At 41.4% G+C, this 25,964-nt stretch overlaps 1 protein-coding gene across 1 annotated transcript in view; it reads left to right on the forward strand.

The window, feature by feature from the left end:
* The window catches only part of LOC137256621 (autophagy-related protein 9A-like), a 335,545-nt gene that overhangs the window by 161,818 nt on the left and 147,763 nt on the right, over nt 1-25,964 (forward strand). Inside the window, exons 11-12 of the mRNA XM_067794505.1 lie at nt 13,920-13,960; nt 18,190-18,252. Of these exons, the coding sequence (XP_067650606.1) occupies nt 13,920-13,960; nt 18,190-18,252 (104 nt within the window). The remainder of the gene's footprint in view (nt 1-13,919; nt 13,961-18,189; nt 18,253-25,964) is intronic.

Genomic DNA, 25,964 nt, shown 5'->3' on the forward strand with positions numbered 1-25,964 from the left:
TTTTAACTTGAACTGTCCCTATGTTACTAAAACAACTCCTGTTAGGCACAGAATCGTTTAGCGTTCTTTCATGCATTGTTTGTTGTATAAATTATGAAACAACAACGAAAATTACTAGACAAACACTAGTAATGCCACGAGAGATAGGATTTACAGATAATTTCAACTTAATTAAATATGTGGAAAGTATGTTTATGCCTCATCTGTAATCATTTACATAACAACTTATGTAACATGAATAAAAGTATTGCAGCTTGTAATATTTATTCTGTATTTTCTTTTTAATGTAGTTTACTCTGGCAATTTGTAGTGAATAAGATTAGACTTACTTCATGAACAAAAACTTCATGAAGTAACATATAACTTCATGAAGTGTGAAATAACTTCATGAAGTTGAAGAACTCTTCATGAAATATGTCTTCATGAAGTAACAAAACTTCATGAAGTGTGAAATTACTTCATGAAGTTGACGAAGTCTTCATGAAGTATGTCTTCATAAAGTAAGTTCATGAAGATTAAAGCGAAAGTTGATGAACACTTCATGAACTCTTCATGAAGTCTTCATGAACTTCATGAAGACTTCATGAACTCATGAACTGAGTTTCGCAGGGGGTTGTTAGCTTTACAGCATTTTGAAGTGTACCTAGATACCACTACTTTGCCAACTAAAGTGTTTACTGATCACAATCCCTTGAAGAACAAGAACCGAAGACTTATGAGGTGGAGATGTTATACCTTGCAAAGCTTCAATCTTGTGATCAAACACATTAAAAGCAAATATGCTTGCTTTCACTGTTTGTGCTATGAGTTTGGCACAATATAAATGCACATATTATTATGTTTTACACATTAAGATAGAAATGCAGCAGAAAGGGTTCAGGTGATCCCGGTACAGTCAGGCTGGTAAAGCTCATCATCAGCTCAGGGCCTTCACTCCCCCCCCCTCCCCCCCTACACGCAGCCTAGACAGCGAATGAGACTTCTCCCAGGAAACACTGCCTAGTCAAACCCACCAAGGACTTTCTGGAGAAAATGAAGGCTCCCCAACACTGCAGCCTTCTGCATTATGCATTACCCAGATTGTCAGAAGGGCTGTGCTCCCAGTGGAGAACCCAGGCACTCTCCTGATCTTCGCCAAGAGATCAGGTGGTACCAAACCAATGGCACCGAGAACAATGGGGAGCCTGACAACAGTGTACTTGGGATGCAAGCGAGACATTTTAAAGGCGAGGTCCGCATATTTATCATGCTTTTCCTGAATCTTGCCAATCACATTGCTGTCAAAAGGGACAGAAAATTCAATGATATAAATAATTTCATTGGTTTTATCAAAAAGAACAAGATCAGGTTTATTGGCTGGAATTCGTCTAAGGCTGTATATTGGCCTATTTCAGGTAAGTTTGAGAGCATCATTATCCAGGACGCCCTGGACATGTTCAGGGTCATACCATGGATGGACCTCGGGGTCAAAGCCACAGGCATGGCGGAGACGATAATAAAAGCAGCGACCCATGCCATCATGTCGTTTAAGGTACACCGTTTCTGTCAAGGAAGGGCATCCACTGACAAGGTGTTGGACAGTCTCTGTAAATTCATTGCAAAGGCGACATTTCATATTGATATTTTCTTTAAGAATAACATTCTGGCGATTGCGAGTGGGAAGTGACTGGTCCTGGGCAGCAAAAAGGAGGCCCTCAGTTTCACATTTGAGACCAGCCGACTTCATCCAGGCGAAGGAGTCAGTTGGATTGCTGTTCTGTTCCACACACTGCATATACACATGATGCGATGGCTTCTCCACCAAGGACTGACTCAAGGCATGTTTAAATAGCTGTGGAATTCCTTGCTTTCATCATGAGTCTTGACATGCATCACCAGAGAATCATCTGATAAATAAATATATGCAAAAGTACAAAAATAAAATTCTATCATGAAGGGCTTTCACATTAATCAAACCCTGACCTCCAGAATTGATTGGCATATATAAACGATCAAGAGGGGAACAAGGGTCTTGTGCTCTGTTATCAGACATGATCCTTCTGGTCATGCGGTCAAGACTCTGGATGTCTTGTTTTGTCCAATCAACTACTCCAAAGGAATAGGAGAGGACTGGCACAGCAAAAATAGTGGCTTTGACCTTGTTTGGAGCATTTAGCTTGGAGCTCCAGATTTTCTTCAAACAAGATGTATACTTGGCCCGAAGTTTATCTTGAATCTGGGCATTCTGGAGCTTGTCGAACTTGCATTCCAAGATAGGTGTAGGCCTGATCTTCCATGAGATGCTCAATAACTCCTCCCCCTTGTAACCTGACTGATCCGTCATTAGTTACCTTGCCATGTTTCATATGGAGAGTATTACATTTGTCAAGTCCAAATGTCATGCCAATATCATTAGAAAAGGACTCTACAAGGAGAACCTGTTCTTTCAAATTGATATCTCCTTTGACAAGGAGCTTGATGTCATCCATGTAGAGAAGATGGGGAAGAGGTGTTAGGTATCAGTGCTGTGGAGGTCTGGGATGTTATCCCTCCTCCTTGTTGAACAGAAAACTCAAAGGATTTAAATACAGACAAACAAGCAAAGGACTGAAGGAGTCCCCCTGAATTATTCCCCTTCTGATTGGAATAGATTCCGAAGTCTGCACCTGCCCTTGCGAATACATCTCAAGTTGCAACTCATTAAAGACTTGAGTAAATCATGTAGTAGCTCAGGGAGGTCAATACACTGAAGAGACTTCAGAATCCATTCGTGAGGGACAGAGTCATATGCCTTTTTGTAGTCACTCCAGCACATGGGGAGGTTGCGGTGGTACGTTTTAGCCTCTTCCAAAATCATTTTCTGTACAAGAAGTTGATCTTTGCACCCCCAACATTCCTTTCTCGCCCCCTTCTGCTGTCTGTAAATTATGTCATTGGACGAGCAATAAGATGACACAAGGTTCATCAAACACCCTGGGAATAATTTGTATTGAGTATTCAAACATGTGACAGGGCGGAAGTTTTTGGGATCTGTCAAACCTCCCTTCTTGGGGAGAAGTATTGTGCAACCTTTGCAGAACCATGGAGGAACATCACCTGTATCCATAAGAGAATTGAAACAGTGAAGGAGCGGTGCTTGGACACAGGGAAACTGTTTCCAGTACCGGTTTCGAATGCCATCAGGCCCGAGAGCTGTATTAGATTTGGACTTCTTTATAACAGTCTTCAGGCAATCTGGTGAGATGTAACAAATGACCTGGTTAATTTCTCATCCATTGCATGGTCATAATCAATGACCCATGGTTCCTCCAGGTTACAGTCGGTGGGTATAGACCACACTGTTTCCAGAACCTTTCATTGGCAGCCATGGGAGGCTGTTTATCATGCTCATCAACACCATTTGTCTTGAGTTGCCTGTAGAACTGCTTTTCCTTATTTCTAAATAGTTTATATTTTTAACTAACCTTACCATAGGGCTTATGTATATTACCTCAAGCATCGCTGAGAAGAGATCAGACAGTCGTTGATACGCCACTCTACCGAATGGCTACCTCATGTATTGACGAGTGTATATGTTATATTCTGTTTTACATGTTGTTACCCCGTTTCTTCCGGCACACATGGGCTTAGTTTGGTGTCTAACCATTATTCCTTGCCCGTGTGCGTTGTTGTTTGCGTAATTTGTCTTTATATCCTTTTTATCGCTGCTTTTTGTATGCTTTTTGTGTTTCAGTGGGGGCTGCCATGTTGGTTGTTTCTCTCTGCTGTCTCGTCGCTAGGGCGTGTTCATTTTCTTCTGCAGGGGTGTTACTCCATTTTCTGCTTTAGGGGGTTTTTTTTGCTAACAAGTTGCTTTATGGTGTGGTTATCTTTAAGTTACGTGTTTTCTCAGCATGTTGCAGCTTGATTATGACTCAGCAGTTTTGCACCCTCTGTAAAGTGCAGAAGTCTGCAAAGGATCCCCACGCCTGGTGTCCGGACTGTGCAGTAGTTAATTGTACTTTTGATGATCAGTGCCATCATTGCTCATCTCTTAATGTGCAGGATTTCAAGGCCTACTTGTCGGCAAAGAAGAAATGGAAAATGTCTTCTCCTGCTTCGTCTTTGGGTTCACGATCGTCACTCGCACGGACGCCGGATAACCATCCTTCACCAGCACCGATGTCAGCACCTTCGCTGACGCTTCCTTTGCCCTCCTCGGACCCGGTGCCTTGTTCGGACTCCTTTGTCGACCTTTCTCATCTGGACGCCCTTGCTCATCTGGAGGTCAAGAAGTTGTTACGAACCCTCCTGCACCCAAGTACTGATCCAGCGTCACCATCGGCGTTGACTGCTACACTATGCTCTACTCATCCGACGCCGATGCCTGTGGCTGTGCCCTTGGATGATTTGTTGTCCACAGCACCTACGCCTACGCCTATTCTGATGTTGACACCTTCATCCACCGTTCCTTTGTCAGCGCCTACGCCTATACTGGCACCTTTATCAACCTATAGAGTTCCCAAGCGTTCGTCTATATATTGCTACACTCTCTAGGGAAGAGATACTTCAGCAGCAGCTTATGGAGGAGCAGGCTAGGCGTGTTGAAGCTGAACACTCACGGCATGACAGACGCTCTCGCTTGACTACTCCGAGAACCCATCGTCGTTTAAGAAGCCCTTCGTCGCGGTCGTCGTCATCGCTCACGCTCCAGATCTCTCTCCCCTTGGCATTCACCAGATAAGGATAGGCATTCCAGGTCACCGGCTTATGCCAGACGCCCACGCCGGTCGCGCTCGCGAACACCACTGACTCATCGTTCACCGCTGACTCATTGTTCACTGCAGCGTCTCAGGTCGCGCTCCCCTGATGCTTGTTTGTGTGCTGGTATGGAGCCTCGGTTGTCTACATCTACATCTGGTCATCATCATCACAGTCACTGTGTTTCTTGGGACGACATGGAGGAAAGATTTTTCTCACCAGACTGTAATGAGGATGCTCCTGACTGGGATGATGGGGATACTTATCTACCCTCATCAGCAGTGTACGATTGGATTGCTGACAGACTTCCCGACTGTCCCTCCCCGTCTCCTGGTATGGACGACGAGAAAGCTATTCATTATTCTCCAGAGCTTCTTATCCCTCCGCATCTGATGGTGGCAGACGCAATTGCTTCCTTGGATGCAGATTTCGCCAAGTTCTCCCTCTTCAATCCACAATCAAGGCTCCGAAATCTAGGAAGGGAGATTATAAAATACATAGTTTGGACTTCGCTGATAATGGATCAGCTCATGATCATTCGTTGAAACGTCTAACGAGTTCTCCACAGAATTCATACAGAGTCCAAGACTCCAGAATGTTGGCCATTGACTCCAAGTTGAAGAGGATGCTTAAACCTATTTCAGCTTTAGCATCAGCAGCATTGGCAGCCGTCTGGGACCTTACTGAAGAGAACACCTCTCGCGTGGATCATCTCTCGGCGTTGTTCCAGTGGCAGGGTAAAGTACTGTATGACCTACTGGCACATTTGAAAGCGGCACTGGCGATGATGACAGCTGTTCGGCTTTCCGGTTTCCTCAACCCCTGTAACCGGCAAGAGGAGTTTAAGTGTAAGCTGTTCAGGGCACCTTTTTCATCCTGTTATCTTTTTGATGACATGATACCAGTGGTACACAAGCAACATGCAGAGTAGACCAACATGGAGGTGTCGCTATCAACCTTCGAGGCCCTCAGATGTGCTTTTTGAGGCCGTGCAGCATCAAGAGGAAAAGGGAAGCACTGCTACATTCCGAGAAGAGACTCAGTTCGTGAAGCGTTTGGCAGGGGACGCGGCCATGGCAGACCTGACAGTGATGGACAGCGCCATGCGCCTGAGCGCTCCCGGGAGCCTCCTACCACGCCTAGTAGGAGCAGGGGCAAGTGCCCCTCCTCAGTGCGTTGAAAGTTTGGTCCAGTGCTACTGGGACCTCCCTCCCCCAGTCGTCCCGATACGACAGACTCCTGTAGGCGGGAGACTAGGGATCTTTTGGAGAAACTGGACAATTCTAGAATATTCATTTGACACCAACATCCTTCGAACTGGTTACAAGCTCCCCATTACCGAGTTGCCCCCTCTGACAATGATGCCCCAGTCACGCGAATACTCTCCAGCCCAAAGTGTAAGCATTCAGGTTTTATTAGACAAGAATGCTCTGGAGATGTGCGTGACCCCCAACAGTAGCCGGGGTTTACTCACCGATTTCCACTCATATCACAATGCCAATCACAGTTTCTCCATCTTCGGAATATAGATTTCGACCCATACATCGACGACTGTCTTCTCAATCATTCTGATCGTCAGTGGCTATGCAAACAGCTGGTGTTTACCACACGTCTTCTAGAGCAACTAGGATGGATTGTCACAGCAAGAAATCCCATCTGGAACCATACCAGGAGTTGACTTTCATTGGAGGCCTGTTTCTGACACGCTCCAACCATGTCAGAATCCCGCCGGCGCGATGGGAAAAGATAGCTAGCTACCTTTGCCAATCGTGGACTCTCTCAGCCGATGTCCCTCAGGGAGTGGCAGTCGCTGCTAGGCCTTCTCATATCGGCTCAGTACCTGACGGTAAGAGGACGGCTGATGCTTCGACTGTTGCAGCACTTTCTTCTCCCGCACATACAAGCCGACAACCTTCGAGTCAAATTCCCTCTACCAGACCATCTTCACTAGTATCTGCGATGGTGGACTCAAGAGTTGAACGTTTGCATCAGCGTCTCTTTGACAGACTTGAGACACGACCATGAACTTTTAGTTGACGCCTCCCTTCAAGGTTTGGGCGCTCACCTCAACGGTCAGAGAGTCTCGGGGCTGTGGTCTGACGCCAAACACGGGTGGCACATAAACAGCTTGGAGTTTCAAGCAGTGATTCTCGCTGTGCAGCATTGGAGACTCGTGTCTCCTCATAGCATCCTACAATTCCACAGTCGTCTAGGTAATACGGAATCAGGGCACCACAAGATCCCAGCAGCTGTTGGATCAAATGTTTCAGCTGGCCAACATACTCGACTACGGCAACATTCGAGTTCAGGTTCGTCACATTCCAGGATGCAAGAACGTACTGGCAGATGCCCTCTCCGGACCCGGCAGACCGTTGCCAACAGGGTGGATGTTACACCCGGAGGCTTTTCGCCTACTGTGTCAACAACACGGTCAGCCACTCGTCGATCTGTTTGCGACACGCCTCAACAATCACCTTCCATTGTACGTGTCTCCCGTACCGGATCCGCCTTCTTGGGCAATCGATGCTATGTCCTGGTTATGGGAGGGGCTGGACGCATATACGTTTCGTCGACCAGTGCAGCAAGGGTCAGTGAGATACAGGCCCTGGATGTGACCTGTGTCAAGTTTGATCAAACTCCTCATGGTCGGGTTTATTTAGGCTTATTATGGGATTTTGTCACCAAAAACCAGCTTGAAATTATACATTTCCAAGTCACCAACGAGAAGACGGACCAGGAAAAGATTTTTCATCCCATTCTCTGCTTCAGTGAAAGCGGAGGTGTCCAGGAATACTGTGGTGTTATGGCTACGGTCAACTATTTTCACGGCCTATGATGCGAGGCATCTACTACACCTGTCAGCCAGCAACCCGCATGAGATTTGGGCCTTAGCATCCACCATGGCATTGCAGAGGAACTGCTCTGTTCTAGTGATCATGGAAGGCTGTTTTGGGTGATCTTCCACAGTATTCGCAAGCCATTATCTTTGGGATGTAGCAGTGGAAGATGTGGAGGGCCTCCAGTCCTTCAGTCCATTGGTGGTAGCTCAGCAACTCTCTCGGCCTTCCACCCACTAGGTAATTATAGTTTTATTACCCTGGGGGTTTTAAGGAAGTGTTTGTGTTGGTGAAACTTTTTTCTGTGGCTGTTTGTTCGGAGTTGATCTTACGGAGGATTACTATCTGTCTTTATTCCAGTTACCATCATGTCTGTCGAATTCGTATGCATAAGCCCTATGGTAAGGTGAATTAAAAATTTATTAAAATCTAAATATTTTAGACATTTAAATACTTACCTTACCATAGGGAGGTTACGCCCACCCAACGATGGATGTTTTTTCCTCCCCACTCTGGATTTTGTCGGACTTATTTCTTTTCAGTAAAATTGAAGTTTTTGGATCGTTCGCGCATGTGCGAATGGTGAGATCACATCACTTCCGTTCCTGTACACTCGTCGATACATGAGGTAGCCATTCGGTAGAATGGCGTATCAACAACTGTCTGATCTCCTCTAAGGGATGCTTGAGGTAATATGTGTAAGCCCTATGGTAAGGTAAGTATTTAAATATCTAAAATATTTAGATTTTAATAATTTGTTTGATAAATTTGTTCTCTTTTCCCATTTTTTGCTTCAGTCCAAATTTTTTTTTTTGCTTAAAGGGAATCGACAGTTTGGAGAAGTACCTTTTCTTTTGTTGTCTTGTACTGTAATTTTCATTTTCTCCAAATTGCCTTTTGCCGTTTTGACATGGGATTCCCTGATGATCTTAATTTCAGGCACAGCTCTATCCAGGAAAGATATTTTCTAGTTTCTGTTAATTTTACTTGAAACCGATTTTTCCTTGGTTTATTGTTCTTACTATTAGAAGACTTTTCTTTGGAAACCGTGTGAATTTCCTCCACGGTTCATGCGGCAGCATAAACAAAACAATTTACTTCATGTCATGAACAGTCTGCAGAAAGTTCCATAGAAATAATGCCTTTTAATGAATCAATTTCAGTGTTCGGAAAAGATTATAATTATAGGATATTAAACGAGCTTCCCCTTTCATATCCCCTTTCATATAAAGCTCGTGACAAACCAAAATTATTTCACTCAGGACATAAACTTGATATGAAAGGGGAATGAGTTTTGTATCCTATTTATTAACTAAAAGTGCTTTATGGTTCAACTTCTTCATTATACAAGGTCACAATATTTCGAGACAGATTCTAGTCTCTTCTTCAGGTGAAGTGAGGGTAAAACTAAAGGGTTGTAGTATATATACACATAACAGTAGACTGATAACAATGGGTAACAAGATATACAGGTTTCTATTAATTGATGTACAGGCTTCGATTGATTAACGTACAGGCTTCAACTTATGTACAGGCTTCAACTGATTGGGGTGCAGGCTTGTGTTGATTAGGTTAACGAGTTACAGGTAAAAATGTTTTGAGAAAGATTAGTCACTGAGGAAAAGGTGGTTCGATGCATTGGGTAAGTAAACACCTCCGTCTCTGTTGATTGAGGGATTCTGCTGATTCTGATGATTCCGTTTTTTTTACATCATTGGCGTTCCTAACTAATGTCCTAGTGTTGTCCCAAACAATCTTGTGATTGGGGTTGTGCATGATGTGTTCACATACAGCAGACTTCTGATCCAAATTTTGAACTGATGTTTTGTGTTCTTTTAACCTGATAGCCAGTGGTGGACCAGTTTCACCAATATCTGGATCACCAATTGGATCTGGTAGATGCATCCTGCTGGATTGTTGCATTTAGGTGTTGTTGGCCCATGTCCATTAGCTGATAGTAGCGTTTTCAGGTTGGTGTCACTACGGAAGGTGACGTCTATTCCTGTTGTTTTCTTGATGAGACGGCTGATGCGATGACTTATCTGGCCATGGTATGGTATGTTAATCCTGATGGGGGAAGGTTCTGGTTTAGTTGACTTGGGAGTTTCTTTCAGGGTCTTGGTGATGGTGTTGCTGACTAGATGGGGTGGGTTCTCGTTAAGGTCTTGGATGTTGATTTCAGGTGTTTTAATTCGCTGTGGAGGCTGTCTGGGCTGCAGACCGCTTTTGCTCTTCGTGCCAGGGTAGCTACTATGCCTTTCTTGATCATTGGATAATGGTTGGACTGGTGATGAATATACTGATTCATATGTGTTGGTTTACGGTAAACACAGGTGGCTATGGATTGTTGGCGTCGGTGGAGAAGAATGTCCAGGAAGGGAAGCTGTTGGTGTGTCTCTTCTTCCATCGAATTCAGTTTACAATGGACCTTCCGGAAACCCCACCTTCCGGACAATTTTTATGTAAAGTGAAACTTACGTTCATTAATTGTACTCGCTTAACCATACCCTGCGCTTCCGGACCCGGACGATGAATTTTCAAACCATTCCTATAGATTTCCATTGAAAAATGATCCAGTTATCCATATGGGGAGATATGTGCAACATGCATGTGTATGTGACACGTCACTATCGTTTACCGCACGACAAGGTGAATTTACTTTTAAACTATCAGAAGGCATTTGATGTGAATTAATTAATCAGCCATCAAAACACTAGTGACGCATGTCACTCGAGTTGTTCATTAGGATTTGGCACATGTGAGAACATCTTATCAGTAACGAAAACACATGTTAAGTAGGATGAAAATAAACTACACTGTAATTGTACTGTATATAACACTTATAAATGGACCCCTATTATCTTAGTTAAAAATAGCCTGCCACATGATCATGATCCGGAAGTTTAATTTCTGCAGACAGCATAAGTTCGACGCGATGTCATATGTTTAAGGGCCTTTAACATTAAAGAAAAAGAATATGCAAGTGGCAAAATGGAGACTTTTTGTCATCGATTTCATCTAACTTGCCACCTGAAGCTCCTCGCACTACATGATTACGTACGAGACAACCTGACAAATGGTAACCTGCCTTCCGCCTTCCATGCATTATCAATACTTATATGTTATGATGATTTGCTGTTATTACTATTGACTGTAATATTACTTACTGATATACATACATGAAATTTTTTTGCTTTCATTAAATTTTCACATTTTGCTTATTTCATCCAGTTAACCGGACGTCTTGCTATCCGGACGATTTTCGAGTGAAAACAAAATGTCTGGATAAACGGGGTCCAACTGTGTTAATTAAGTAATAATTATTATTTGTGTCACAATGTTTAAAGTTTTGAGTGATTGTTATTATGGGTCACTTTTCGTATCATAAATGTTCAGTGGTATTAGTATTTTACTGGCAGGGCTTTAAGGTAGTTCTCTACAGTTACCTCCCTTTGAAAATGATGTTTTGAAGTAAACATGATGCTGGCCGTGAGAATTTTACGTTGATGGCGATGGTTGTATGTGCTCAAACATTCAGGAAATGCTGAATGTATGTATAAAGGCTAGTTGCTGTGTTGTCAACACGGATACACAGATTAAATGGAGTACATAACTCTGCCTCTCCGTCAACATTTGACCTACATAACTGCTGCCTGCCCACTTGCTGTGTTACATTCTGCATAACTGTTTCTCACTCTCACATCAAGACTTTGGTGAGGTGACATTATATTTGTGGCCCATTACTTTAGAATTGACTCGGTTTATTGTATGTGAAACCTCTCTCGTGAATCTTTTGAATCTTACCTTTTTTTCCATACAAAATTATTGAAAATCTTATATTGTGTTGTAGTTTGCTGGTTCTGAGGGGATTTCTTACACCTTTTGTCACAGCAATTTTTTAACCTTAACAAATTTAATTATCTTACATCATCAAGAGCAATGTCTTTCACCTCGTACGAGTGTTGGCTGAAAAGTTCTAAGCCTTACTGTGAAAAAAAGTTACAAAGGCCACGTTTGTAATTTATTTTCTACATAGTCCCCTTCCAAGTTCACACACTTTTGCCAGCGATGCTGCAAGGCCCGAATCCCGAAATCTTCTTCAGCTACCCTAAAAAAATCAGTCACAGCGGAAATGACGTCATCATTACTTGCAAAATGGCGACCGGCGAGTTCCTTTTTCATTTTGGGGAACAGGTGGAAGTCAGAAGGAGCCAAATCAAGTGAATAAGGAGGATGGTCAATGAGTTCAAAGCCACAATCGCGGATTGTTGACATGGCCACCACCGATTTGTGAACAGGCGCATTGTCTTGGTGGAAGAGGACACCTTTAGCGATCATCCCTCGTTGTTTGGCTTTGATTGCTTCTCGCAACTGGTTCAGTAGATCAGCATAGTATCTGCCGTTGATAGTTTGACCTTTTTCAAGATAATCAATGAGCAGAATACCCCTGGAATCCCAAAAGACTGATGACATCACCTTTCCAGCTGAAGGAACAGACTTGGCTTTCTTCGGAGCTGGTGAATCAGGATGCTTCCACTGTTTTGACTGTAGTTTTGTTTTTGGTTGAAAGTGATGTATCCAGGTCTCATCCATGGTTACAAATCGTGCCACAAAATCATCGGGATCTGCTTCAAAACGACGCAAATTGTCAAGGGACGTCTGGAACCTGTCACGTTTCTGTTCTGCTCTCAAGAGCTTTGGCACCCATCTTGCAGAAACTTTAGTCATTCCCCTCATGAGAGATGCCCACTACACTAGCAATATGTCGAGTAGTCAATCGTCGATCATCCATCAACATATTGAGCACTCGCGTGATGTTTTCTGGAGTGGTTGCTGTTGAAGGCCTTCCTGAGCGTGGATCATCATCAAGGCTTTGTCTGCCACACTTAAATTCTGCAGCCCACTTCTTTACTGTGGAAAATGAAGGAGCATCATCCCCTAGAGTGGGGACCATGTCAGCATGTATCTGTGTTGGGGACATCCCTTTCTTTTGCAAGTACTTGATAACTGCCCTGTATTCAGTTTTGTCCATTTCTGATGATTTCAGAGGGTAGGTTTATCAAAAGAGCTGTAGTTGAGATAAAACTATTAGTACGTTTGTAGTTCTTGTGTCTATGATTCACTAAATGATTGTCCTCATTGGTGGCAAACACATGTCTCTACCTGGTGGGGAAAAACCACTCAGGCTGAGAACTTTTCAGCCAACCCTCGTAGTTTCCACAAATATTATGCTGCAATGGGAGATTACGATTAATAATCATAATCCTCATGCTTGCATTACATGCTGTGAAAATCAAGTTGAAAGAGGTTCATAACAGAGTATCTCTGAGATATAAACTCTTTGTTTCAGACTAAATGTGTTGAGAAACAAGAACATGTTTTTTGAGATCATGGGGAATTGGTGACTCATAACCACGAGTTATCAGAGTATGGCCCTTTTAAGCAATCTGCTTGAAGAAAGAGTTTCTTCTCTAACACACTGTAGGTCCATTGTTCTTTGGACAAAACAAGTTCATGTTCTGGATTTTTAGAGGATGGGCGCTAATATTTGTCCACTCTAAATATACAATAGTACACCTAGTGGTCTTTTAGATGACACGATGATATGTTACAGATGATATGTTTCCACATAGAAACGTAACAAACACTTTTGAACATAACTTTGGTCCAGATATAGGAGTACAAATAGGCCCAATTAAAGACTTATGAGTAAGAGGCATGGCTGCAAAGTGTAGAAACGTTTGAACTAAAGGTTTGATGCAAGTAAATTTAAACAGAAAAGTACTCTGAAAAATAATGAAAACCCTAACCAAAAGCTAGAATTATGTGACTGCTAAATGATACAAGAAAAATTGTTTGGAGTCTCATTCCGCTACATGAGAATTTTGAAGACAACTGATTGTTACCTTCAGTGCTACCCTGGCAAAATGACTTGTAAAGAGCTTCTGGATACTGGTACTTGAGTACAGCATTCATTATATGACTGGCACTCAAAATATCTGAATATAACAAAATAATTAGATAATAATGGAGGCATAGAGTCCCAGTTACTTTGTGTGCATGTCATCCACTCTGCCATATGAGCATGAATACCTTTTAATTTTTATGTAATTGTTTGATGAAAATGTAAACATTGTCCTGACTCAAAAGTATTTGCCTTGACATACAGTTAAGTATTCAAGTTCTTTAAAATCATCCCTTGAAGTTTTTACGAAAAATACTTGCAGGATGAATGTTTAGTCATATACTTACATACACTTTGATTATATGCTATCATATTCTAGTTTCAAGATTTTAGTAAACTTTTCAGCAGTATGATCTCATTTGTCTTTCAGTAACTCATGCATACCTGTTTAATTTCAGCTTATCAAGAAGCAACCAAGTGCTCTGGGTGCCAGACGATGGTAAGATAATTCATTCAGTGCCTTAAAGGTTTTGAATCTTTAGTTTGATAAATTTCTGAAAACATTCCCTCATTGTTATATTTGTAATTACACACTTACCATAGTGTACAGATTCTAGTACTTTTGTTGGGTTAGTTAGATCCTATCCGGAATTCAAACCCACACCCTTAGTGTCAGCCATACTTTATGGAGAAAGTGTAAAAGTGTTACACTGAGCCACTTTCTAAATGGCATAACCATTACATTATCATTCTGTTAACCATACCTTACCTATGAACCAAAGTGTCACAACATTAGTCGATGCTTATCAGTCATTGTCATATCATCTGGAACTGATGAAAATTGTGTTGAGTTTTCATAGCAAGCCATCCATACATTGAACTGAAATGGTGTCTGGTGCCTTACAGTTTTTATAACAGTCCACATGCACCCTTATTGGGGTTAAAAACGCACTGATATGTGTCTTCAACCAGGCAAAATAAGCTCAGTCACCCAGCTGTCTTTAACTGCCATGAGACCCTAAGTAGTTTTAGGCAATTGAAATTGTTAGTCCTTTACTATAACCTGCATTTGGTTGCATGAACCTACGCCTGTTCATTTGTCATCATTCAGGTGATGGTCATTTTGTGAATTATTTCTTGTATAATTAATGGAAACAGCATTCAGTTTAACCGGAAAAAAGTTCCCACTTAAGCATTTCTCGCATCTTGAGTAAACATTCAACATTATGAATTAAGGTCTGATGTGGCAAATGTATTACATGTTATGTAATATGTGCTTGAAAGTGAAGCAAGAGTTATCAGATGTTAAAAAACAAACAGCAATCAAAGGATGAAACCAGTGACACTCCGACTGATTAATTACTTTTATCTGGCAAACTGGTTTACAACCGTAATGCAGACCCCTCTCAAAACGCAGACCTCCAAGATTGTGACTGAACTAAGAAATATTGACACTGAGTGTGATAAAGTATTGAAATGAAATCAACCAGACCACCAGTACATTGATTGATTAATCATATTAGCAAACTGAGTTACTTTTTTAAAGCATGGTGGACATCATACAGATAGTAGTCATGTGTGCTATGTGACCAGATGAGAAACTATCACATTATATCCAGGTACATGCATACGTTTTGTATGTTAGACTGTTAAAAGACACAAGTTTCTTTGTCAGCTGCAGATGAATGGCATTTCATTCTTCCTTTCTGTGATATTGATGGATACATTTCTCAAACAAGGCTGTAGCCTGATATTATTGCTATAACTTTAGCCAGTTTTAAGTTCAGAGGTTATATTTAGTTTTAGTTCATTTGCTTTCAACATGATCATTCCTCGTCATTTTGTTTTGCCATGGTATTCGATGAGACATACACTTGGTCACAATGCAGGTGAGTGTTTTGATTACACGATGCCATTTAGAAAGTGGCCAAATGCAACATATGTCATATTTGGGATTTCACTTTCTCAGTAAAGTACAAATTCTAGTACTTTTTATCCCCCCGGCATGTAATACGGGGGGATATAGTCGGCGCTTCATCCGTCCGTCCGTCCGTCCGTCCGTAATCATTTTGTTTCTGGAGCATAAATCAGGAACCTTTCAATATTTTTAGACCAAACTTCATAGATATAATGATCTCAACCTATACTTGTGCCTTTACAGAGTTTTGGCATTTTTATTTTTTTGTGTTTTTCCATGAAACATTTTGGTGTTAGTCTAGTGGTGGGGCAGGCTTCGTTTCCAGAGCATAACTCAAAAACCATTCAATATATTTTTGCAAAACTTGGTAGATATATGTGACAGACCCTGAAGTGGTGCCTTTTCTGTGTACAGGTTTTTGTGATTTATTATTTTCTCGGTTTCCATGGAAATGTTTTGGACTTAGTCTCAAAATGGAGGAATGGGCTTCGTTTTCAGAGCAGAACTCAAAAACTGTCTAATATTTTTCTGCAAAACTTGGTAGATATACCAATCAGAAGCTGAAATGGTGCCTTTTGCTAGTTACAGGATTTTGTCATTTCTTAGTTTCTCAGTTTCCATGGAAACGATTCAGACTTTGTATCAAAAGTGAGAGGTGTGTTACTTTTCCGGAGCAGAACTCAAAAACTTCTAAATATCTTTCAGCAAAACTTAGATATGTAGATATGTGTGGCAGACTCTCAAGTGGTGCCTTTTGATATTTAAAGGTTTTTGTGATTTATTATTTTCTCAGTTTCCATGGAAATGTTTCGGTCTCAAACTGAAGGGATGTGCTTCGTTTCCAGAGCAGAACTCAAAATCTGTTCAATATTTTGCTGAAAACTTGGTAGATATATCAGTCAGAACCTGAAGTGGTGCCTTTTGCTATTAACAGGTTTTTGTAATTTATTATTTGCTCGGTTTCCATGGAAACGTTTTGGACTTAGTCCCAAACTGGAGGTATGGGCTTCCTTTCAATATTTTTCAGCAAAACTTGGTATATATATATCAATCGGAACCTAAAACGGTGCCTTTTAGTATTTCCAGGTTTTAGTGATTTATCATTTTCTCAGTTCCCATGGAAACATTTTTTACTTACTCTCAAAAGTGAGAGGTGTGTTTCATCTCCGGAGCAGAACTCAAAAACTTCTTAATATCTGTCAGTAAAACTTGGTAGATATGTGTGGCAGACCCCAAAGTGGTGCCTTTTGCTATTTCCTTTTTTTTTTTATGTATTATTTTGTCAGTTCCATGAACATGTTGCTGATTTTGTTTCCAGAGCACAACTCAAAAACCATTTCATATCTTTCAAAAGATCTTGGCAGATATATGAGACAGATCTTGAAATGGTGACTTTTTCTGATTACAGATATATGGCATTTATACATTTCATGAATTCCATGGAAACAATTCAGACTTGGTCTAAGAACACAATAAGTAGCTGTTGGATGATTTGTCCTCTCAAATATGTGGGGACCGGGGGGATATGTCATCTTCTGATGACTCTTGTTTGGTTGAGTCCAATCCGGTATTCGAACCCGCACCCTCAGAGTCAGGCACCTAATCGCCAGCACACAAAGTCATCCGCCTCGCTCGCTCAGCCACCGTGACTTCCACAAAAATGAAAGTCGGACAACTGGTAGTCTAGACTGGGACTGCATAAACCAAAAAAGTACTAGAATTTGTACTTTACTGAGAAAGTGAAATCCCAAATATGACATATGTTGCATTTGACCACTTTCTAAATGGCATCGTGTAATCATAGCTTTCGGCTGTGGGAGCCATGCCAATTCACACTTATCAGAGGTGTACACAAAGTACGCAGTCTAGACTACCAGTTGTCCGACATTCATTTTTGGGGAAGTCGCAGTGGCTGAGCAGGCTAGGCGGCTGACATCGTGTGCTGGCGATTAGGTGCTTGAATCTGAGGGTGCAGGTTCGATTCCCGGATGGACTCTACTAAAAAAGTACTAGAATTTGTACTTTACTGAGAAAGTGAAATCCCAAATATGACATATGTTACAGGTGTGTGTTTGTTTGTGTGAAATATGATTCACGTTGGCAATCTATAATATATTGATATATTACAGTTGTGTTATAAATTCACTGAAAAAAGATTGTGTGATTTTTATGAAGTTACAAAATGCTCAAAAAATAATTGATTCTTTAGGATTGTAAGACAAAAATATAATGACATAAATTGACAAAACATTTTTATTTTTTTTCAGTCCAAACAAATTTACCACAGACATATATATTTATGAGTAAAACAGATTGAATATTTTCTGAGCAATGTAAAGATATACATATGTTATACTTAAAGTATCAGATGGATCGCTGAGATCGGAACCCAGTCAAAAACTCTGCGATATCATCTGGATAGTCATGAGAAAAAACATAATAACAATGGCAACAATCAGTCATGGGGAATTGCTCGGAATAAGTGTCTCTTTAATCATGTCATTTAATGATGTTACGTCAATTGATCTGATATATCAAGAACACACATTTGATTTATTTGAAGCCAGGAACTAAATGAGGCCCATTTTTCAATGCTATAATTTAGGAATCCACAAAGGAAATTATGTCTAAAAACACATTTTTAAATATTGTACACAGACTCTTCATCAGTGACCTTGATAATAGAACTGTAATTTGTCATGTATTGATACCCCCTCCTTTAGGTTTTGTCTGAATGACCTTTCTTTCCTGTCTTCATATTTTCATGACACATGCTGTTCTGTTATTTGGAACTCTTTTTCATGTTTTAGGTCAAACTATGCTCGACTCTACCTACGACACTTCAATGAGGTGGACCATGCCTTTATTGCCAGGTGAGGAAATCTGTCATTGAGCTTCAAACCTCCATTTTTATTAGCCTGCATTCTAATTACCGAATGCCTGATGGTGTAGCCAACTAACAAACTGGGTGTTGGACAAGCGATGTACGATGCTGAAAACCAGGGATATCCTCTCGATTTTTCTTATTTGATCAGTTTATGCTTATGAGAACATTTCACCTTTTTGCATATGAGTATGAATATGGAGACCCTGTATTCATGCAGAAAACACATCACGGATCTCTTCGAGATGGACATTGTGTACAAAACACCTCATCAGGACTTACTTATCTGTGTGTACTTAAATGGACTCAGTTCAGGATATACTGTGTATTACAGTTGATAAGTGTAACCAGGTATGTTTGATCATAGACCAGTACATTACTACCTTCTTATGTCTATGCCATAATGCATTTTGTACATTTGAACGATGTGCTCCAAATTACTTCTTAGTTCTATAGAATGAAGTGAGGCTAGGGATGTTCTTTTCTCCAGCTACCCACAACGACATTCCCCACCCCAGCATTACATGATATAGTCAACGTCTCGTCTGTCTGTCCGTCTGTCCGTAATCATTTTGTTTCCAGAGCATAACTCAGAAACATTCAACATTTTTAGACCAAACTTAATAGATATAATAATTTCAACCTATAGCTGTGCCTTTTGCTATTTACAGAGTTTTGGCATTTTTATTTTTTTAGTTTTTCCATGGAACATTTTGGTGTTAGTCTAATGGTGGGGCAGGCTTCGTTTCCGGAGCAGAACTTAAAAACTGTTCTATACTTTTCTGCAAAACTTGGTAGATATATCAATCAGAAGCTAAAGTGGTGCCTTTTGCTATTTACAGGTTTTCATGATTTATCGTTTTCTCGGTTTCCATGGAAATGTTTCGGACTTTGTCTCAAAATGGAGGTATGGGCTTCGTTTCCGGAGCAGAATTCAAAAGCCTTTCAATATTTTTCTGCAAAACTTGTGACATACATCAGTCAGAACCTTAAGTGGTGCCTTTTGGTACTTGCAGGTTTTCGTGATATATTATTTTCTCAGTTTCAATGGAAACGTTTCAGACATTGTCTCAGAATGGAGGGGGTGGCTTTGTTGCCGGAGCAGAACTCAAAATCCGTTCTTTATTTTTCTGCAAAACTTGGTAGATATATCAATCAAAAGCTGAAATGGTGCATTTTGCTATTTACAGGTTTTTGTGATTTTTTGGTTTCTCGGTTTCCATGGAAACGATACAGACTTTGTCTCAAAAGCGAGAGGTGTCAGCAAAACTTGGTAGATATATGTGGCAGACCCAACATGGTGCCTTTTGCTATTTACATGTTTTTGTGATTTATTATTTTTATTCCCCCGGCATGTAAGCTGCAGTTATGCCTTTTGCTACTTACAGGTTTTTGTGATTTCTTAGTTTCTTGGTTTCCATGGAAATGATTCAGACTTTGTCTCAAAAGTGAGAGGTATGTTTCATTTCCGGAGCAGAACTCAAAAACTTCTTAATATCAGTCAGTGTAATTTGGTAGATATGTGTGGCAGACCCCAAAGTGGTGCCTTTTGCTGTTTGTTTGTTTTTCTGATTTATAATTTTTTCCTTTTCTATGAAAACATTGCAGACGTAGTCTCAAAATGGAGGGATGGGCTTCATTTCCTGAGCATAACTCAAAACCGTTCAATATTTTTCTGCAAAACTTGGTAGATATATCAATCGGAACCTAAAGTAGTGCCTTTTGCTATTTGCAGGTTTTTATGATGTATTATTTTCTTGGTTCCATGAACACGTTGCTGACTTCGTTTCCAGAGCACAACTCGAAAAATATTTCATATCTTTCAAAAGATCTTGGCAGATATATGAGACAGATCTTGAAATGGTGACTTTTTCTGATTACAGATATATGGCATTTATATTTTTCAAGAATTGCATGGAAACAATAAGACTTGGTCTATAAACACAATACGTAACTGTCGGATGATTTGTCCTTTCAAATATGTGGGGGCCGGAGGGATATGTCATCTTCTGATGACTCTTGTTCCAGTTTCCATGGAAACGTTTCAGACTTAGTCTCAAAATGGAGGGATGGGCTTCGTTTCCAGAGCACAACTGGAAAACTATTCACTATCGTACAGCAAAACATGGCAGATATTTGAGGCAGACCACAAAGTGGTTCCTTTTGCTATTTACATGTTTTGGCATTTTTATTTTTGCCTGGTTTCCATAAAATGAAACAATTCTGACTTAAGTCTCAGAATGGAGGGATAGGCCTCGTTTCCAGACCACAACTCGAAAACCATTTCATATCTTTCAACAGATTTTGGCAGATATATGAGACAGATCTTGAAGTGGTGCCTTTTGCTGTTTACAGATATATGGCATTTATACTGTTCATGACTTCCATGGAAACAATTCAAACTTAATCTAAGAAAACATCAAGTGACTGTCAGATGATTTGTCCTTTCAAATATGTGGGGGCCGGTGGGATATGTCATCTTCTGATGACTCTTGTTATCATGTGTCAGTACTAAGACATTAACAGCAAGGCAGTGTTCAGTATTTTAGAATTTTGAAGTCAGAGTAAGGTTATTATCAATATTTTTTATTGGGCATAGCACCCACACTATATGGGCAAGCTCCGTCACAGACACGAGAAGAGCACCCATCATACTTAAAAGGACAACTGTACCCACAATTACTATCTGAGTTACATGGTAAAGTTGGACTCCGGGTTTCTAATTTCTTAATGTGAAATATTTGCTGAGATGATTAATGCATACTTTTTATGACGCTGATTATTATCATTATTATCACCACGAAGCCAGACTTTAGATTTGAATACCCTTCTCTCAAATATTTATTGACTGTCTGAAGTAACCAATACCTAAATGTGAAATGTACATAACAAAGATCATTTGATTATTTTTCTGATGTCAGATTGACAAGATGATCGCTCTCATACTGTCATTACATAGATATACAGTCAGGCCGCGTTAGTCCGGACCCCGACAATCCGATTCCCGCGATATCCGAACAATAGCTAGCTGCAACCAATCTTGTTTACTATGTAAACTCATTACCTGTTGATTCAGTAATCCGGTGCTTCACTCTCCGTATCCGAACGTTAATCAGCGGTAACAGATTAGCTAATTACACATAGTTTTGCTTCATTAATCCGGCGTAACATCAAAAAGGTTCGGATAATCCCTTCACACCATGAGCCCCATTCAGTGGTAATTGTTAATTGACACTTGCGAGTTGAAGATGTCGTTAGTTTGTGATTTTGATCAATTAGTAGGTCTCACTTTTGGTTAGTTGGAGTAATACCTGTCATACTTACTTCCTGTATAAAACACTGATCGTGTCAAAATGAGGTCAGCTGACACTTGTCAGTCATAATGACAAGTCCCGCCCCTAGGCGTAAAAGATGTGAAATTACTGCCGCACAAAAAAGAGAAAACCCTAAAGCCAAATTTGATCTTATGTGTAAACATTTTGGTCAAGAATTCGGACATTCTATCAGCAAGAGCACAATTTCGGACATCGGATATGTTTTGTGATTGGCTATGATCATTTGACAGACAGATGCAATCACATGGTTGACACGTGATCTTACTTCGTGACAATGCTGCCAGTCACAAGGGTGCCAGTGTCAAACTGACCAACGTGGAAGTTAATTTCTTGCCCCCAGTAGTATAGGGAATGGGGGTTCTGGACCACTTTCAAAAAAAGTCTCTACAACGCCTTATTTACTAACTAAGGCTTTGGTTGGGCCCTTAGCTCTTGCTACTCTTAACGTGTGTTGGTAGGAGGTAACACTGTGCCGTACGGTACGATCAATAATTCTTCTCTTACAAACCCCCTACCCGGCCTATGTCACGTTTATATCGATGAAACAGTTTAACGTGAACCGCCTATGATCTCTTTGGTGTTCGTAATAAAGGCTTGCTGGGCTTTTTGTATCCCTTGTTCTATGTACTTTTTTTTCTCGTCTTCGCTGATAGCAGACTTACGAGACTTGGACCGAATATCTTGTTTCATTCCGTTATATTTTGTGAGTTCAGAGAGGATTGAACGAAACTCCTCTTCTGAGATCTTACTATCAGAGAGTGCCGTGGAAATACGCCCACTTACTGTGTTGAGCTTTGCTTCGGCCAGAACCCTGATCTCGTCGTGTTTCAATGCCTTACGATGCAGTCTGCGTGATATCAACTTAAGTGCCAACCCTAACACCCCTGCCACCCCAGCTGTTATTTCAATACCTAGCACTATAGGTGTAGCCACGATGGTAGCTAACAATCCAACACCTGCCGCCCCTAGTCCCATGCTGGTTGTCATAAGGGTAGTGTCAGCCCCGTCCAAGATATTGAAAGCTCTATGGTACTTTTTACATAGTGCTTTCCGCGTGTCACGGTCTTGTTCTAGTTGGCGTTTCACATCACATAACTGCCTCAAGCGGAACCCATCTACGGTTTCCAGCGTCTTCGCTACTTCCTCTACGACTGGGTACAGACCCATCCTATAATATATATTTTGAAAGATATTTTAATTGGGTTTCAGTTAATACTCTATAAATTAATTTGAAGTCTATAAGTTCTAGACTAGTAGTCAGGGTAATAGGTGAGAATCTAATAGACTTTCCTGTTGTAATAAAAACCCCACTGAGGTTTATTAAGCGGTTTATAGAACCCCCGTGGGTATCCCGTTGCATAACAATACGACAATATTGGCCTTGGTGTTCGTCAAACCAGTGTATTGACACCCCGGGTAAAATTTGGTGTACTCTTGAGGTGTTTTCATTGTCTAAATCATTAAAGAAGACTTCTATGATGAGTGTGAAAGGGGAGAATATATCAAGACTTATTATGTTAAAAGAATAATTGCTAAATGTTAATTTATTTTTTACTCCAGTCTTTAACCTATTTTTTTCGGTATCAGTAGTTATCATGGGTATCCTCTCCGGAATGAAATCCCCGACCCAGATACCGTTGTTCCTAATCTTAGAGATCCACGCATTTTCGTCTATTGTGATATAAGGTGAGGCGAGTGTTAAGTTGATCAGCCATTTGGGCTCTTTAAAATCTGATAACGACACCCGTCTGTACACGTTGTCTTTGAAGTGCAGGATATATAAGGTGTCTTCCTCACCAGGCTGATCGAATCCCTCCGTATCTCCTAGGTCGTTAAGCGTAGTGTTGGGACGATGACTGGTCATTATTATACTATTACGATATAATTTCCAACTGGTTTTCTGATAATAGTTCAGGGGTGAACTTTATACCCATGAAGTGTATGTTGTCAGGCAGGAAGATCTTGGTTAGTGATATCTTGTTTTCCACGATCACGTTGACCCCCTGCAGACTGGTGTTGGAGCCGACACCCACCCGCACGTAAACGTTGCAAACTTGATACTGGTGTCGTTTCCCCCACCCGAGTTTGATCCCCTTCACGATCTCGACATCATTCCCCGATGGTTCCCCTAGGTAGACTTTGATGATCAGTGTTGAGTTTGCCGGTAGACTCTCTAGTATACTGACCACGCCTTCGAATTCAGACACCAACTGCAATGTCACGTTTTGTATGGCCGGTTTACTCGATAGCATGTGGGCTGCCATAGTGTCGAGTGGGCTGACGACTACGCTACGTCTCTGAGTTGGGACGTAAGCCACGAGCAGGGTTCCATTGTTCACGACTTTGTTTAGGTGGTTGTCTTTGTTATTCGTGAACACGTAGGGGGAGCCGAGTCTAATATTGAGAAACCAGTCGTTATCGGGTAACAACACCCACTTGTCATCTTCGGTGAAGACGAGCATATATGGCTTGTTTTGGGCGACGGTAGTGCTCTCAACATCGTCTAAGTCGAACAGTTTACCCCCGAACGATGGGTATATTATCCAGTTATTACCGGTGTTGACAAGGGCGTACTTAGTGTTGACTGTTGCTCTTGTGGTATCTACTATATCACTTAGGGTTCCACCGGAGGGGACTTCAACGCGTTTGTAAATGTTGTTTTTCAGTTGCAAGGCGTACGATTTACCATCTACTCCGGGAGCGTCGAAACCGCGCGTGTCTCCGAGGTCGGAGATCCCGATATTGACGCATTTTTTCACTCCGGGCCCTTGTGCGCTGGTCATTTTACATGAAGCGTTAAGCTGAGGTATCCTATATTTACAGGATTATGATTTATATCTAACACCGATATTATCAGCTCAGGTATGTTGCCTAGGGTTAATCTCTTATACTGCCGTGGTGAAAACGACTCGGTTCTACCGTCGTCGTATTTCTCAGTTTTCACCGGCACTGCTCTCAGTATAGTGGAAGGGTGACCTCCTTGAATGTTGTACGTTGTGCTCACCTGACCGAGATGAATGTACAGCTCTCGGTACGGTACTAGATCGGGTAACTTCGTGCCTGTGACGGTTGTTGTTGGTTTTATCTCATCAGGAGACATACCGAGTATCCTCGCTAATGGTCGGCCGAGCCTCAAGGGGTTTCTTCCGTTGTTGATTAACACCACTGTACCGTTTGAGTCGTTCACCTTGAGTTCGGCTCCCAGGGGTTTGAAGACCTCGTCGTTTAGAGAGCACACGCTGTAGTAGCCGTCAGTTATCTGACTGCGAGTTCCACTGATGAACAGCTTATTGTTGCTGGCGTTGATGTTAGTCCATTGCGGTAGGTAGGTGATATCGCAGAGTGCGACTTCGAGTTGGCCTGACGTGTTATCGATCGCGTGCGTCAGCTGAACGGCCTCACCGCTCGTTATTCCTGGAAGTGTTATGTACATATTATAATATATAAATTATATATTATAATATGGACTTAGCACACTTGAAAATCGTGGTGGTAGGTAGTACGGGGTTTAAAACAACCTTTATTAATATCTTTGAAAACTATATCGTGACCGTTAATAACGCGCAGGCGGTGGTAAACTGGAATCAAAACCCAATGCAGTTTTGGCAGAACCAACTCAACTTTGCTGTGTGGTGTGCGACGACAGGGTCGGGTGTGACACTAGACTACGGTATAGACGAACTGAGTAAGGCAGTCATTTTGTTTCATATTTATTATCAAACGAGACGAATATTGAAGGAAATAAGTGCTCCTCTTCCCCAAGATAAAGCGTGGAGTATGACGAATAACCCCTATGATAAACGCGCTTATGAACGTGTTTGTGGGGAGTTTGAGATTCCAACGAATAAAGACTTTCGCCTTCCTGGTGTGAACCATGGTCTCGGTATAGTTTACGTGTACTTCTACAGGTCCGGAACATATATAGCCGGTTCTGCAGATGGTACATACAACCCACACCGTCATACATTTACAGGCCCCACAACGAATGAACAGATCCATGTCAGCTACATAAAGCAAACCAATCCTGATGCAGCCACAGCCTGGACTAAAATGATCTCAAAAACATCGAAAGAATTCACTCGTGCTGGTACAATACGCTTGAACGACTCGATTCGAACGTACGTGTGGGCGCGGTTGGGTGCGCAGTCGATGACGCGTTCCAACATCCTCGGTAAGGGAACTGCTTACGACGCTCAGAAACAGTTCGTTGCCAACGTTGAGGATGCTATCAATTCTCCAGTTGATCTCCCGCGGGCCATTGACCGTTACCAAAACGTGTTAGAATACGCCAGATCGAAAGTCAATTACGTGTTCGGCGTGGGGCTGTACATGGCTCCGAGTGATATGCAACTGAGAGTAAAAAAAG

Source organism: Haliotis asinina, chromosome 11, assembly GCF_037392515.1.
Source record: "Haliotis asinina isolate JCU_RB_2024 chromosome 11, JCU_Hal_asi_v2, whole genome shotgun sequence".
Taxonomy (NCBI): domain Eukaryota; kingdom Metazoa; phylum Mollusca; class Gastropoda; order Lepetellida; family Haliotidae; genus Haliotis; species Haliotis asinina.